Source organism: Montipora foliosa, chromosome 3 (genome assembly GCF_036669935.1).
Source record: "Montipora foliosa isolate CH-2021 chromosome 3, ASM3666993v2, whole genome shotgun sequence".
NCBI classification, from domain to species: Eukaryota; Metazoa; Cnidaria; class Anthozoa; order Scleractinia; family Acroporidae; genus Montipora; species Montipora foliosa.
In genome coordinates this window covers 20,884,319-20,900,345 of record NC_090871.1, presented here as the reverse complement: position 1 = coordinate 20,900,345, position 16,027 = coordinate 20,884,319, and the positions used below count along the sequence as shown (strand labels likewise).

The 16,027-nt window shown below is 38.4% G+C and overlaps 1 protein-coding gene across 13 annotated transcripts in view; it reads right to left on the bottom strand.

Annotated features, from left to right (window-relative positions):
• LOC137997053 (melanocortin receptor 3-like) overlaps positions 1-15,686 on the bottom strand; it is a 16,245-nt gene extending 559 nt beyond the window's left edge. Inside the window, exons 1-5 of one of the 13 annotated variants that reach the window (XM_068842772.1) lie at positions 13,765-13,824; positions 12,933-13,016; positions 5,742-5,863; positions 3,567-4,023; positions 1-2,113 (exon numbers count right to left, since the gene is read on the bottom strand). The exon at positions 1-2,113 is cut by the window's left edge and continues 559 nt beyond it. In XM_068842772.1, coding sequence (XP_068698873.1) covers positions 1,638-2,113; positions 3,567-4,017 — 927 coding nt within the window. In that variant the 5' untranslated portion in view covers positions 4,018-4,023; positions 5,742-5,863; positions 12,933-13,016; positions 13,765-13,824 and the 3' untranslated portion in view covers positions 1-1,637. Of the gene's footprint in view, positions 2,114-3,566; positions 4,024-5,741; positions 5,864-11,979; positions 12,247-12,932; positions 13,017-13,056; positions 13,270-13,366; positions 13,592-13,764; positions 13,825-14,608; positions 14,913-15,459 lie in introns of those variants that run through there. The other 12 variants (XM_068842774.1, XM_068842780.1, XM_068842771.1 and 9 more) reach the window with 12 other exon arrangements.
• Positions 15,687-16,027: the final 341 nt, after the last annotated feature.

The window sequence follows — 16,027 nt, the reverse complement described above, 5'->3', positions numbered from 1 at the left end:
CTTTCGCTTGCATCTTCTCAACTACATTTTTTGAGCGTGCAAATTGCAATCGATTTTTATCCTGTTCCTGACCAGTCAGGAAAAAGAGTAATATTTTTCTGCCAAACGCCTTCTTATTTAGCAGGGAGAGGAATATATCCTCCTCTTTCGTAAACCAGTTTACACTAGTCACCCCGTGTTCTATTGCCTCAGCTTTAAAAAGTCATTGTTGTGATCTAAAAGTTTTCTTTTGCTTATGCTGACACTTTTTTATGCAACACCTTTTGGATGATAATCAAAATTACTGCAGTTCATTAGAGGCAAGTTCAATAATTTCCTTAACGTCCTGTTTTATTTATTTACTTTTATTTTACTCTTTCTTGTTTCTTTTTTTTTGCAACGTCAAAACCGTATTAACGTTTCTCTCAGAATGAATAGAGTGGTCTCTAGTTGGTTCCACCAAAATGTTTAGAAATAAAGCGCTGCAGTTCTTTAAAATTAACACAGTCCTTTAAGAGTTTTAAAACTGTTCAGTCATATGCATTACTGCCCATTTCAGATTATATCAGACTAAGAAGAATTTCCTTCCATCTAGCAAGTTGAATAAAATCCTTACAGCATGGTTGCTGAACGTAGGCACTGGGAGAGATCTATTTGAGTTGTCTAAGGGCACTTTCCATTTGACAAAGTGACCTGCCTGGTATTTGGAAGGACTAACTCTAAAATGCCTTCAAATTAACACTCCTCGAGGGTGGTATAGACTCTTCCAGAAGAATGCTTGGGATTATCATGCACGTGTTTCTTGAAATTGTTGAATTTTGAATTGCAGAGAAAAAAACCGCCTATAAGAACCTACGTTGTTCCAATTAAGCCAAAAGGATTTTCACATAAAAGGTGCGGTTTACAGTGACACGCGTCACTCAGGACGTTAAACGCAACGCAAGGCGGTAACTCATTTTTGAGTGGTACTGTAGGTGTGGTCTTGCTTTAGACTCACTGTCGGTAGTTATTCAGCTGTTCTCGCTGATCAGTATTCCATTTAAAAGTTATATGTGAGAACCGAGTACGAGTGTTTCATAGGGGTATTCAGAAAAGGAAAGGAAAGAAACCGATGCAGACGCAAGGCCGAAAGCCGACTGCTTTTATTGCTTCCGGGTGTCTGGGTACCCCGTCGATGAAGCACGAAGCATGAGTTTTGATATGCTAACTGATGGTAGTCATAGTATTAAATACCATTCTCCAGTGAGAGTGGTGTAATGTGTTTCTAAAACACAGGTCACATTCCACAGGTCACTCCTTCCAGGTCATTGTTTTACCCTTTTGAAAGTAACCCAAAACCCTCAATTTGGCTAACCCTAGGCCTAAAAACCAACCTTAGGCCTAGGGTTACCCAAACAGAGGGTTTTGGTTACTTTCCAAAAGGCAAAACAATGACCTGTAACGAGTGACCTGTGTTTTAGACCCGCCGGTTTCATTGGGTATCCAAAAGTGGTATAGAAATTTTAGCTGAAATCAGCTTCTTATGAAAAGAGGGACTAAATCATAAATATTAGCCTAACATATTCCAGTAAAATCTAGCCTTTCTAAGCGGGGTAATTTCCCGTGTATCTAACTAGTTACTGCAAGATTTAAAATACTCAATTATTCGCCGCTCATCGTCAAGTATTACTTGCAAAAATGACGTACCGCACAGCATTTCTAAGTCTAATGTTTCTTCGAATGTAGACGATAGGATTCAACGATGAGCTCAGGAAAACCATTGTTATCGTCCAAGGCTGCAAGACAGCAAAAACGTCCATGCTAACTGAGGAAATGATGATTCTGTTCAAAAGCGATGGTGCAAGTGATAGCAAGAGAATCAAGCTGATGACGGCCATGTCGAAGGCAATCTTCTTTTCTCTCTGTAAAGCTATGGATAACTGTTGAATCTCAGTTACGCCTTCTGCAAGGATAAGCTTGTTGTGACGACGAAATGCAAAAAACATTCTTATGTGGTTAACGATTGGGACGACTATGAAGATTGCCGTGACAGCCATTCCAAAGATGAGTCCTCCGACACGAGGAAAGACAAACAGAACACAAAGTGTTAAGAAAAACCAGCTGGCCCCAGTCAACGCGATAATCGTAAGAGCGCCTGTGAATACAAATTTAAACACCTAAGTATATGAATGCTAGCTTCTGTCACTTATGTCTGCCTCCTCTTCAAAGCGAGTCTAAGTGTGACGTTTTTGTGATGGTAATAAGTTCTACTTTACATATGAATGAAAACGAACCGACTTTCATAAGAAAAACTTCGCACTTAGACGCGCTTTGAAGAAGAGGCACACATGAACTCGGAAATGGCCTATTAGATGCTCAACCAATTTGGATATCTAACACGGTGTGTCTTTTTAGGTCTAAGCATTAAGGCAAGTGTAAGGGTTAGAGGAATATAGGAGGCACTTTGTGAAGTTAATTTTCTGTATTCCCAGAAGAGCGAGGGTACACTCCGTTGTGTACAAAGGTTTGGTTTAATTTACCAAAGTAGCTGGCAAATCGACCACCGTTGTCGACGTTTCAAGGGTTAAGACTGGTTTTCGCTAGCTTTATCTTAACTATTATTCATTTTTATTGGGCAAGTATCAACTCAACAGTTTTCAAATGCGCTAGCGACGGTGTCGAAGTCGGAGTCGTAAGAGCCCTTATGGCCTGGTGAAAATCAAACATCGGAGTCATAAGTGGAGTCATAAGCTCAACGGAATCTGAGTCGGAAGAATCATAACGTTCCCATTTTCTTTCGACTCCGCTTATGATCCAGTGAAAACTAGATTATCAGAGTTGGAGGCAGAAGCGCAAGAACCAACCAATCACAATACTTGGAATCGAGGATTGTGATTGGTTTATTCTTCCGCTTCTGCTTCCGACTCCGACAATGCAGTTTTCACTGGATCGTATAAGCGATCGAGTCATAAGCGGAATCGGTATTCTGCTTCGCTCTGCGCTTCTGATTACGACTCCGACTCCGACTCCGACTCCGATTCCGACTCCGACTCCGACTCCGACTCCGACTCCGACTCCGACTCCGACTCCGACTCCGACTCCGACTCCGACTCCGACTCCGACTCCGACTCCGACTCCGACTCCGACTCCGACTCCGTCTCCGACTCCGACTCCGTCACGAGTGAAAACCAGCCTTTAGCCCTTTGTCACTTCGTGACGCCTATCAAAATCGTCTTGCATCTAATTACCTGCATTTCTTGCTTGTGTAGCACGAAGCACCAGCACAAAAGGAAATTGTTTCTTTTAAAATCAGCGCTATTTTTTGTGACGCCTTAAATTACGTATACATGCTTTCTGTTTGTTATCAAGCAATCAAATGCAATTTCAACTTTTTGCATTCCTTGGCACGCTTCTGCAATCAAAGGTTTAGCAACCAGAAAATGAACAGTTTTGCATGCTCTATGCTGACCAGAATCGAGAAATGTTGACTCTTATTTTCATTTCTGTTTCATAGTAGCAGCTCCTAAAGTTGATGAGTATAGTAGTACTAAATTGGTGTGGCAATGGTTTGAGTGAGAATATTCATGCAGTTGAGACAAAACGATTACCTTTGTTGCTTACTCTTGTTCGATACATCAGAGGCCTGGACAGAGCATAGTGGCGATCAAAACTGATTACACACAAGAACACAAAGGACCATCCAGATGTCAGCATAATGCAGGCATAAAAGGCAGTAAATAACTTTTCCTGATTCCCGCAAGTTGTGTTATCACGATACAGCAGTATCAATCGGAGGGTAACAAAGATTGGCTGAGAGGTGACACCTGTCAGGCCGTCGGTAGCGGCCAGGCAACATAGTAGGGTATTACACGGTCTATGCAATGAAGGTGTTTTAATAATCGTGATGATAATGGCCAAGTTACTCAGGAAGGAAAAAGCGCAGAATGGAAGGTTGACTGCAATCACGAGGAATTCATTTATCCAAGCATCTGGGTCGCCGCTTGTGGGACTTCCAAACCAGTCAGGTACTCCGCAACTTATTGTATTATTCGCGGTCATTTTTATCTGGGAAGATAACAATTTCCTACATTTAGAATTTTGTTTCGGCTAAGCAAGAACACTTTCACTATACTCTCCTTTCCACTTACATAACTCATACAGCAGCAAATCAAGTTTCTTCTAAAACTATTTTCAAGATAATACAAAAAAAGGAAAGGAGGAAAAGAGAAATCCAATTACAGGGAAAAAGAGCTACAAACAAGTTATGAAACGTTCTTTTACGTGCAGAGTGTCCAAAGTAGCCCGCAGCTTTCGTTTTGGACATTTTCAATTGTAAGTGAACGTAACTACCAACATTTGACATAAGAAGGTCTAAGAGAAAGGAAGACAAAGTCAAAGAAGCGCTGAATGAACACTTAGGATGCTGAGAGAGTGATTTTTCCTCTTTTAGAGGTAATAAAAAATTAGTCATAGGCACTACGATTCATTGAATCTATACGTCTCATCTTGGGCATGTTGCGAGAAATCAGTGTTAAGGCCTGGCCAAACCCTCGCAACATTTTAACACAACATGGATGATTATCGTTGATTATGTTTTCTTAACATTTGGCACTATTTTGGCCACTAAATTATACCGCTAGACTTCATCTTAGTTTGTTTCCTCTGGATAAACAAGGGAATCGTGAAGTACATTCAAGGACATAAAGAAAACAAACGATCTATTCATGAATCTACGTCACTGATAAACTGGCAATAATCTCTCCATCCCAGCGGTCCTTTCATTCGGCGCGGCGAAGGGTTGTTCTGCGTCGAAAATACGGGATTTTTATTTTAAAAATCGCGTATTTTTTCGCAGACAATGTTCGGTGATGTGAAGATTCAGTTGAAATTGTTGTTTTTAAAAAGAAGCTTAAGGCTTCTCTGATGAGCGATCTAATGGCGCAACAAAATTAATAGTCACTAGGCAGTAATGTAGAAACTTGGTCTTTTGTTTTACGTTGCAGATGTTCAATTACATATAATGTGTTCCTTCTTCATTCCAAATTTCTTAACGCATCACAGGCAATCTGATAAAAAGAAGCACTTTGTTGTGTTCTTGAATTTTCTTCAAAGATCACGTTCGTTAATGATTTGTTTATGAGTGAGATTAACTAACATCGAGTGAACCGATAAGCGACACCGGGAAATTTTCTATAACAGCAAATTATGAAATAAAATCACGGTTCTAGCTGAGAAAATGTGAAAAACCAAAAACTGATCTAAAAAGTATATTTGTTCTCAAATTTCCATGAAGTGGTCGTACTTTTTTAGTTAATCCATCTCAAGTTCGAAACACAAACAATAATTAATTTGGTCGGAAACGTGAACTGTATTCTTTGACAGAAAAGGGTATCTTGGAGTACTGGAATGACCCTGAATGGTTCCCTGAATGAATGTTTCGTAAAGACTTCTGACTCCTCTGCTTGTACCGTGATTAAGGAATCATACACTTTAGATCATCAGGGTTTTATATGTAGACTCTGTTGTTTTGTGATGGTTAGATCTAGATCTACGCAATTATTGCTTTGAGTCAGTGTAGGCGCTCGTAATCCGTCACTTTCTTTCAAGCTAGCAGTGTAAATTTACCTGCTTTGTTGCCTGTTGAAGAAATTCATCAGGCTAGCAAAGCATAATTCATTTACTAGTTCATTTAACATAGCCCAAATAAAGAGACAGATTTATATTTACATGTTTATATTTGGTATAACGGGTTCTTTCTCGCAATTTATGTTTTAAAAACTTACTGTTGTACAGCGCACCTGGTTCTTTGATCTGAATAGTGTAGCACGACCGTGTGACTACTAGCTTGCTCTGAGGTTACAGGGCAACGCCGGCAGCAATCTCAACTCTAGCGAGCAGTTGGTCTCTAGAATAACGAGAAATAGACAGAGAACGTTGTCCTGGTAAAGAAAGTGCCGCCTTAATCCAACAAACGGAACAGCTGTTTATAATAGTCTAGTGAGAGTTTGAATGAGTTATCCTTATAAAAGAAAAAAAAACCATCCGGGGCGCGTCGCCGACAATCAGCAATTTGCAAGTTCTTTAATTTGACAACGTTAACAACTTTTAAAGTGCCTATCACCTCAACACACTTTTTCACTTTGTTTATTCTCCGAAATCGTCCCAAATACATCGTGTTGTTTTTAGAACCTTTTGATTGAAATTTTACCTTTTTATTGACTTTCAAAGACGGGAAAAGTGATCATACTCTGATCCATAACCGAGCAATGAAGGAGAATGGGTTCGATGCCGGGTTGACGTCACAAATTAATTTGCATTGAAATAGTTCTTTGAAAACAGCGATGGAAATTAATTTGTGACGTCAACCCGGTATCGAACCCATTCCCCTTCATTGCTCGGTTATTAATCACGGTATGACCACTTTTCCCGTTTTTCAAAGCCAATGAAAGAGCGAAATTTCAATCTAAATGTTCTAAAAACAACACGATGTATTTGGGATGATTTCTGAGAATAAATATAGTGGAAAGTGTGTTGAGGTGATAAGCACTTTAAGTTATTGCAGGATCATTCACATAAGCATGTTTGTCCCTTGACAATATTTTTTGCCACGACAAGTCTCCTTGTTACAAAACTGGCACGACAATTTTTAAAAGATGAGACTTGTCAAGTCTTGTCAAAAGCAAGGAAAACTTGCCAATGTTATGTGTGATTACCGGCTTTACAATCAGTGATCGCTTCCGGAAATTTTACTTTTCAATAAAACCTGGATGTACAAAATGCAAACCTCCATTAAAATCACCTTTTTGATTTGGGACTTACACGCAAAACGAAAACTACTAAAGCTTTTTTATCGATTTCACTTGAGTTTAAAAACCTGAGATAATTGTCAATTTTCTTTCAGATAAAAAAGACATTCTTTCGGACGTTGCTAAAGTCAATTTTCTCAAGTTATCGCTTTATTTCGCATTTTCCCAAAAAGTCACACACGTAAAATTTCTCGAGTATTTTCAGCTTTTGCCTCTTTCAGGGTCTGATTACATGGTGAGTTTCAGCCCGTGCTGAAATTTCACTCCGCACACCAGGATAAATTTTTGTTGCAAATACATGGACTTTTTTCGTATTTTTCAGCCCGTTTCGCCGGGCTGAAAATCCTAGCCCGGTTTCAGACGGGCTAGAATTTTCAGCCTGGGCTGTAATTCAGTTCTCCATGTTTTTCAGAAACCGGGCTGAAATCACATCCCGGCTAACCGGGATAAAATTCTCCATGTAGTCAGGCCCTCAGTCAACATAGAAAAATGTACAGTGTTTTCCGCTTTCTCAGTTGTCAAAAAATGGAGCGATATTAAATGTTTCCTCGATTTGGACATTTTTGCGGAATTTGTCTACTATATCTTAATCTGCATTTGAATTTGGTGCCTTTCTACTATGATTATGGAGTATTTTGAAAGTAATGTGGACGTTGTAAGGAATCAAGTAAACGCAAACAAGACTTATTAAACAATGCCGATCAGTATTAAACTTATTTAATCCAAACTTTACAGAAATTCGAAGCGGCTTCCCGGAAAAAAACTTGCGTTTAAGAGGTTGTTCATGTGTATCACCCGGTGAATGTAGCTAAAGTGCGGCCTTTCACGAAAATTGAAACGTATGAAGGAAAAGAGTGTTACAATCTTTCGTTCATAGGGGAATCTTTGCTGACCTTATTGTTTACATGAGTTTGTTCACAGCAAAAGTCATCATAATATTTACAAATTGACTTCAAAAAGTAAAAGAACTTGTCAAACCTTTTCAGCCTTTTAGCTTTGATAACGAATTACTTATTAGCCATCAAAAACTTCTAACTTCTTTGGTGGCAAAAGCACCAATAACCCCGTACATTCTTTGCAAAAATTTGCAAAAAATGTAAACGAAGATTTCCCTATTCGTCGACTTCGGTGTACTTCGTTTTTTTGGAGGGTGGTGTTTTGCCTTTCTCAATCAACTAATCGTTTACTTCGCATGCTGTAACAATATTGTTTAACATTGGCTATCATTGTAAACCGTGACGTCAGTTAGCCTCGTTTTGAAGAATAAAACGTGCTCTTGTTGAACCGCCATTATCCGCTTGGTCTTCTTCATCTTCGGCTTAATACCTCGATAATAATTGTTACACATGCTTGAGTACTTGCTCTATGTCTCTTAATCCAGATGACCACTACATTCACATGAACTGAAACGCAAGTTTCTTTCCGACAAGCCTCTTCGAACTTCTGGAAATTTTTGCTTAAATAAGTTACTGATCCGGCATTTTAAGTTTTGTTTGATTTTACTTGACTCCTTCAAACGGCCGCATTACTTTCAAAATACTCCATAATCAAAGTAGATAGGTGCCAATTTCAAATGCAGATTATAATTCAGTAGACAAATGGTGCAAAAATGTCCAAATCGAGGAAGCTTTATGTCGTTCCATTTTTTGACAGCTGTCAATCGAGGAGGTCAAACAGAGGAAGCGGAAAAAAGTCGACATTTTTCTATTTTGCCTGCAAGGGGCAACAGCTGAAAAATACTCGAGAAATTTTACGTCGGTGATCTTTTAGGAAAAAGCGAAATAAAGCGATAACTTGAGAAATTTGACTTAAGCAACACCCGAGAGGAACCCTAAAAAAGTTCACTTTATCTGAAAAAAAAAAAACAGTGACACTTATTTCAGCTTTTATAAACTCAAGTGAAATCAGAAAAAAGCTTTAGTATCTTTCGTTTTGCGTGTAAATCACAAATCAATAAGGCGATTTTTATGGAGTTTTGCATTTTCTACATCTAGGTTTTATTGAAAAGAAGAATTGCCGGAAGCGATAACTGATTTTTTACGCTTATAAATATGACTGGAAAACAAAAAAGCAAAATGGAAGGCCACTTTACGTCTTAAATGATTCTCTTTATAATTTTTTTGTACAACTTTTGTGGTAAGCTACAGATTTGGAAAAAATGAAAGCGTGATTTAAGCAATTCGCATGGACGAAAAATAATACTGCCTGTTTGCCAAGATACATCTCGTCTTTATCTGAAGCCCGATTTTGGCTTTATTTCCAGTAATTTATAGTTTGCAGAATGAAAGTGAAATAGGAGACTCCGTTGAGAAAAAAATCAGAATATGTGGTTAAAAGAAGATGGGTGGGTTCCTTTTGGTTCTTTTCGTCAAATTACAAACCATACACATCATAATGAACTTTGAGCGTCGAGTTTATGTAGCAATGGCCAGGGGGGCACGAATAGGCCGTTTCCGAGTTCATGTCTGCCTCCTCTTCAAAGCGAGTCTAAGTGCGAAGTTATTCTTATGAAAGTTAGTTTTCATTCATTCATCACAAAAACTTCGCACTGAGACTCGCTTTGAAGAGGAGGCACACATGAATATTGGGGACACTGTACAGGACAACCTCGTTCCCAGGGTCTCTTTGTCTATGAGGAGAGACAATGGAGACCTTGGAAACGAGGTTGTGTACAGGAATCAAGTCAACTCATATCAAATCATAGGTGCGTTTTTTGAGGAGAGGGGAAAACCGGAGTACCTGGAAAAAAACCTTCTCGGTGCTGAGTAGAGAACCAACAAACTCAACCTACAAATGACGCCGAGTCTGAGACTGGGACCCAGGTCACATTTGTGGGAGGCGAGTGATCTCACAACCGCGCCAGCCCTACTCCAATACATCTATGCTTTTATATGGTAAGGAAATAAGATACAAAAGATGGGCAAGTAGATCATCTTATTTATATATTCTGTCGACGAAGTACAAGCCTAGAAAAATGTCATTACTCTTACGTTTCTATGTTAAGAGTGCAAAGAATGACTGTGAGCTTTTTTTTTATTAATTTTTTTTTTAAATTTTGTTTGAAACATAATGATACTAAAAAACCTGTTCACTACAGTAACATTACAAAAGGAAACTAGGAGATGAATTACAGTTCTAACTTGACAAGAACGTAACAACACCACGGTCCCATATAATGAAGCCGAGTTAGCCGGGAAAAACATGAAAAAAGAAAGAGAAAAAAGAAAGCTATCCTTGCATTTTATCCACAAAAGTTCTTAGTAGTAACCCATTTTCTACATCAATTCGTCATAAATAGTCTGAATAGTATGGCTCATTTAGTTTGAATCGTATTTTCTTATAATCTTGTTGTTTTAAAATTAAAATCTGGGATGAGGATGCTGTCTTCCTTCAATTTGCACTTTATAGATGTAGTTCCGTAGAAATAATAGAGTATAGTTGAACTTTTTGATCAGGATCTATTGGTTATTGCTTACCCCGAAGAAAATTGCTCTCACTCCTGGCAGTTAAAGTAACACTTATTGACTTCATGAACGAAATGATATATGAAATGAATCACATAATGAACTGCGGATACGAAATCAAGCAAAGCTATGATCCTCGCAGTTATGGACGCAATTTTAGCAATTGCGGTATCGCGAGCTCACGGGTTCAAACCCCGTTGAACTCCTGAATTTTCCAGGCTTTTTTATGCAATCGCTAAAATTGCGTCCATAATTGCGAGGATCATAGCTTTACTTGATTTCATATCCGCAGTTCAGTATGTGATTCATTTCATATATCCTTTCGATCATTGATTCATTCCTCACGGGAAAATTAGAACCTCCCAATGTTAGTTCCTTCATAGCTCAGTTGGTTAGAGCGTCGCACCGGTATCGCCAGGTCACGGGTTGAAACCCCATTGAAGTCCTAATTTTTTCAGGCTCCTTTACGCTAAAAGTGCTTTCATAACTGCGAGGATCATAGCTTTTCTTGACTTATTGACTTCATTGCATAACTGTGGGTGTTTATAAGAAAAAATCGGGAAAAAACTATCGCCCTGACTGGTAGGCTTGATTTCCAATGAAAGAAGTGTATATATTTTGAAGTGAAATGGAAGTGATACTCACATGTATCTGGACAATTTAAGCAATTGTGTCTTACAGTAGACACCCTCATTGATTTTAAAAGACACTCTGTCACAATTTAAATTTAAATTACCATCCAGATATTGTAATTTTAGCTATTAGCTATTTGCATTATTATGTCACAAGGCCAAATTATATTAAAATGTCTGAGATGAAAAACAAAATTGCAAACATCCCCACCGCGTTCAAACATTAAAAGCGGTCGACATGAATATCAGTCAAGCATCTTTCCTCTAAATTCTGTATGTATTTTGATCCATTGATGTAACCTCGTCGTCGACGCAGGGTCAGGAACGTCCTTCCTTTTCAGTCTGTCGATGATTTCTTTTATTAACGTCATTTATTTCGTGAATTGTTCTTTTGCTTAATATTCTTGTCGCGTGCATGGCTCGTTTTGTATTAATTTCCCACACGAGTTAATGCGTAACCTGGTATAACTTTGTAACATTCGCCACATATGACGCCGAATGTAGGACTCGAACCTGTGGGCCACACTTAAGAGAAGGGCCAGTGCTCTCACCACTGCGATATGGGACGAAAACGAAACATGCATGACATACAAAGGCTCAGAAGTTAAAAAAAGACAGAAACAGAGAATTGCCCTCGATAAGAGCGGTCTGTTCACACTTAATCAAAACTGCTTTTTGCGTCTCTTTTATACTAATTGTTACTAGAATATACGAATCAACAGATTTGGGTTCGTTTTAGAAGATGCGTCCTCATCATGACATTTAATTTTTAAGTCCGCTCTCGTTTCGTAGAAAAAGAACGTAATGCCAACATAAATTGAAGAAAAGAATTGAGAAAAAATGCAAGGGACTTTTATCGGTGTCCAAACGCAAAGTTACATAAATCAGTCACAACATATGGCAACTCCTATCCCCATACAAACGTTGTCCTCCAGAACTGTTGCTCCACACCGTAGTAGTAATTAGAATTGTCCGTGATTGATGTAATACATTTAGACTTTTTTATTTGCTTGCTACTTTCGTTTACAGATAAGGAGGTCAGCTTGCGATAAGTATTATTTTTTTACTTATTAAACTCCAAGTTGTGAATGAAATGGAACAAAGTAAACTAAGACTTACACACATACTGTACCTGCATGATCATAACAAATCATACATTTGGCTTTTGGTTGTACTTGAGAGGGACATATTAGCAATGAAACACATAGCAAAAATACTCTTACATTCCTTATCCACAGATGACGAAGTGTATTGCTCCAAAAACCGAATGATGACTGGAAGGGTACTTAAGCCCTACCCAACTTTAACGACAATGATATTGTAACCTTCGTCAGTAATCTGGTGTCATCTAGTTGCTAACAGGAGTCTAAATGAGGCAAACGGAAACTCGTCACAAACACTGCAAAAATATTTAGAATTTGTTCAACCCGCCTAGCCCTCATGCTCCCCAGATCAGAGCTACGCATGATGGTAAAAACTGTGGACAGTTAGTGATCACTGAAGAACAAGAAATAAATGGCGAAAAATGAAATCTGTTATGAAGACATAGAACAGATGTTTCTAAGTATTCTAGACTTGGGTGGGAGGGGAGGGGAGGGTAGGGGAAGGGGCTTGATCAACGCAAGGATTCTGATCCATACATCGATCAGTTGTTTCCGGCTTAAAAATAAAAGAGATCAGTACCACGAACTACTGCCTTGCATATGATGGGGTGAGCCTGATCTTCTCCTCACAACTTTAGTCGAAGAAGTAAAAAACAACAAAAAAACGGAAAACTCGAATGAGGAATGGACGTGCAAGATGGTTTCCATAGGAAAACCATTTTTTTATTTTTTCGACAATAAATGTTTCTCAATAACAAATTCCCAGCAGGGGCATGACTCGAGAAATTTTATCTACCATAAATCATTTCAAAAGACCAAGACCTATCTCATTTGAATATATAGTAGATCAAGCTAATGGATCTAAAGGCGGTAACGTACCCTCGTGCGCCCTCGACTGTGATGCTGCAGAATTTCAAGCAAAAAAGCAGTCTTGCATAACAAAAAAATATTATTTTAGGATCCAATTACCTTAAATTTAGTGCTTTAAGTGATTTTCTTTGTGATCGTTCCGACCTTCGAGGAAAATAGAATCCGTTGCGTGGAGTTGTTAAGCTGGAAATATAGAAAGTAACTGGGCAGTTAAAAGCTCTACCTTTGGGTAATGTAAAATCCTGAGCCGACAGACGATTTGATTTTGTCTCACGAAGATGTAAGCAGACCTTCTCCTTGCTAAATGTTAATAAAAGCATAAAAATGAAATTTCGATTCGTCGCAAGGAGAAAGTTTCAAGACACGTAACCTTTCATTCAAAATAGGTGAAGATAATGTCTTTCCGAACACATTCGGTTTTTACATGTATCATTGGCCAGAAGCCAAAGTTTCGTCCTTTCTACGAACTAAAAGTAAAATAGACAGATCTTTTTATTTCTTATTCGGTTCCACGCTAAATTTGTAGCACTTACCCCACTCGTCCCGTCTCTACTTGAATCAAGTCTTGAAAAATCATTCAGGGGAGCCTTTGGCTTCCTGCATGATGATGACGTTTACGCTATTCGGTATCTCTTCTCTTTTTTGTTTTTGTTTCCTTTTGTTTTGTTTCCTTTTGAATCTGTTACCATCAACAGCGTTCTTTAATATATGCAGTAGAAAAACTTGGTATCAAAAAGCGTGACTGGTATGTTCTCGATTACAAAACGTCGGACACGGCACGCCTTAGGGTTGTCTACATCATGCTCGCTTCTCTGTTATGCTCCGTTATAATTTACATTAAAAATAAAGAAAATAAATTAGAAGACGAAAGTAGATATTAACATAAATGGAAACAATGCAAAATAAAGTCAACTGTTTTAGAATATCATACATGTCGCTTATCCAGTGCTGTTGGTATCCGATGGCTTTCGGGGATTGTGTACGACACAATTCGTCGTAGAAACTTCGGACTAATATTTCGACATCCTCCATTTCCTTTTATGGACAACCATCTGCGCCCTCTTATTGATGCCACGTTTTTTTATTACGTGGGTTGCCTCGTATTGGGAACCCTTAAAAATTAAAGCACGTTTTCCTTTGCTTTCAATGATTCTGAAGAGGTATACTTAACGCTGCTATTTCGGTTGTTTAGGTTAAAATGAAATTTAAGTATACTTTTAAATTGTTAACCTTATATCGTTTATTATCTTGAACTTAAATTTAAGAAACCCGAGGCAGGTACAATGTTGACCAAGAATTTAAAAAAAAACGTCGTGCTATTACTGAAGAGGAAAATTAGCTCTGAAACATGACAAACTTCTTCTCCACCAGTTATAACCTTAAGCCTTGACCTCAGTATTCAACTGACGAGATTGGCAAACTAAAGCTCAACTGCGCTGCTAAGTAAAAAGCTTCCCTTGCTTAAAGATGCAGTATCATCAGACAAGTCTGTCGAATCAGACAATTTTCAGTCCTTAAATAATTATCACATGAACCGTAGTTTAATGGCCTTATAATACTTATAATTCACGAGTTGCCCACTAACTCAGTGGCAGAGCATCCGAACTAGCAATCCGAAGATTGCAGGTCTGCCTCCTGCAAAGGAGCATTCGGGATTTATTCCGAGCATGCCCGAGTCACCTTCGAAAAAAGAAACACTTCTTTGCAGTGACCTCTACAGTCACTGTACAAACGTCTCAGCCATTTTTCAATGTAATATGTAACAAATAACTCACCTTGGAAAACCTTATCCTGACACCCAACTCGTGAACATGTACAGTTAATACATTAAGAAGTTTGTCGTGACGGTTATTTATGGTCTTCCGATCCTTTTGTCAAACTCTTCATTTGTCTTGCGTAGCCAGAGGGCTTTTCCAAGAGCACTTTTGCTTTCGAGGTCTTCAGTATTCGAACCCCTCAGACTGTCTGGGTAAATGGTAGCAATAGCTCTTTTTTAGTAATTCTAGATCTTTTTTTTCCGTTTACGTGATACAACTATTTTATTTTGGCGAAGCTAAACAAATTGCTTTTAAATCTTGCATGTCGGTCTCTTCGCAACCTGATATTTGTTTTCTCAATTAAGATAACGATATTGCAGCCAAAAAGCGGTGCCTGCATGAATTGGCCGCAAACATTCGAAAAGCAATGCGTTAGGAGAAACGTGTTTTGCAGGTACCGATATTCGTCCTTTGTGTGCACTGCATGATCCATAGCGCGCCAATTACCGTTTTGACTACCGTTTAACTTGCAAATCATCAAAACGGCTGGTTTTGTTTGCCGTCATCTTGCCCATGTGGTCTGTTGTCAATATGGGGATCCGGCCAAGCGTAACAGATATAAGTTGTTCGGTGGAATCATTTAAATTTTTATTAAATGAAGGTTAGAACGTTTTTGTTTGGAGGTTAACAAGGTACGGTAATCTTCAGCTGAGCGTTATGAAATAAGAAATTGTAGGTCAATCTTGTAGGATGACTCAAGGTTCTCAATTATTGCGCTCTCAAATAAATTAAAGCGTTTTGCAACCAATACAAATTGCGCAAAAGAAACAAAAAAAAAGGAGTTTCCGTTGGTTTCATGAAGTACTCACCCTTTTCACCTCCCAAGGCAACCATCAGAGTTACAAGAAATGAACGTTTCCCTGGAACTAAAGCAGCTTTGGATTGATGTAAGTATCCATGATAGATGAGCACTGACACCCAGAGAAGGCAGTTGACTTCTTCAATCTCTGTAGAAATTTTAATTAAGTTCATAAACGCCTTTTATATCATAAAAGTAATGTGTCATCTATTTTGATAAAGACAGGAAGTCAAAAGGAACACGAACAGAACATTATCAGACTAATTTTAGACAATCTCTTGCTTAATTTCTATTTTAAAAACCCCCAAGGTCTTCAAGAGATTTTTTAATCTTGTATCGTTCGTCTAGCTCTTTCAAATAAGTTGTTCACAGCTTGGAGTAAGTTTCAATTTGCAACGTTCCTTCCTCAAAGTTGTTTTTTGCCAATTTTGTACAGTGAAGATATTGCCTCTTGTCGCCGTTTTAAACGATTGAATAAGTTTTGCATACCAGGTTTCAAGCACACAAAATATATATAAACTGCAACAGTATAACGATTGAATAAGCTTTGCATACCAGGGTTCACGCACACAAAATAT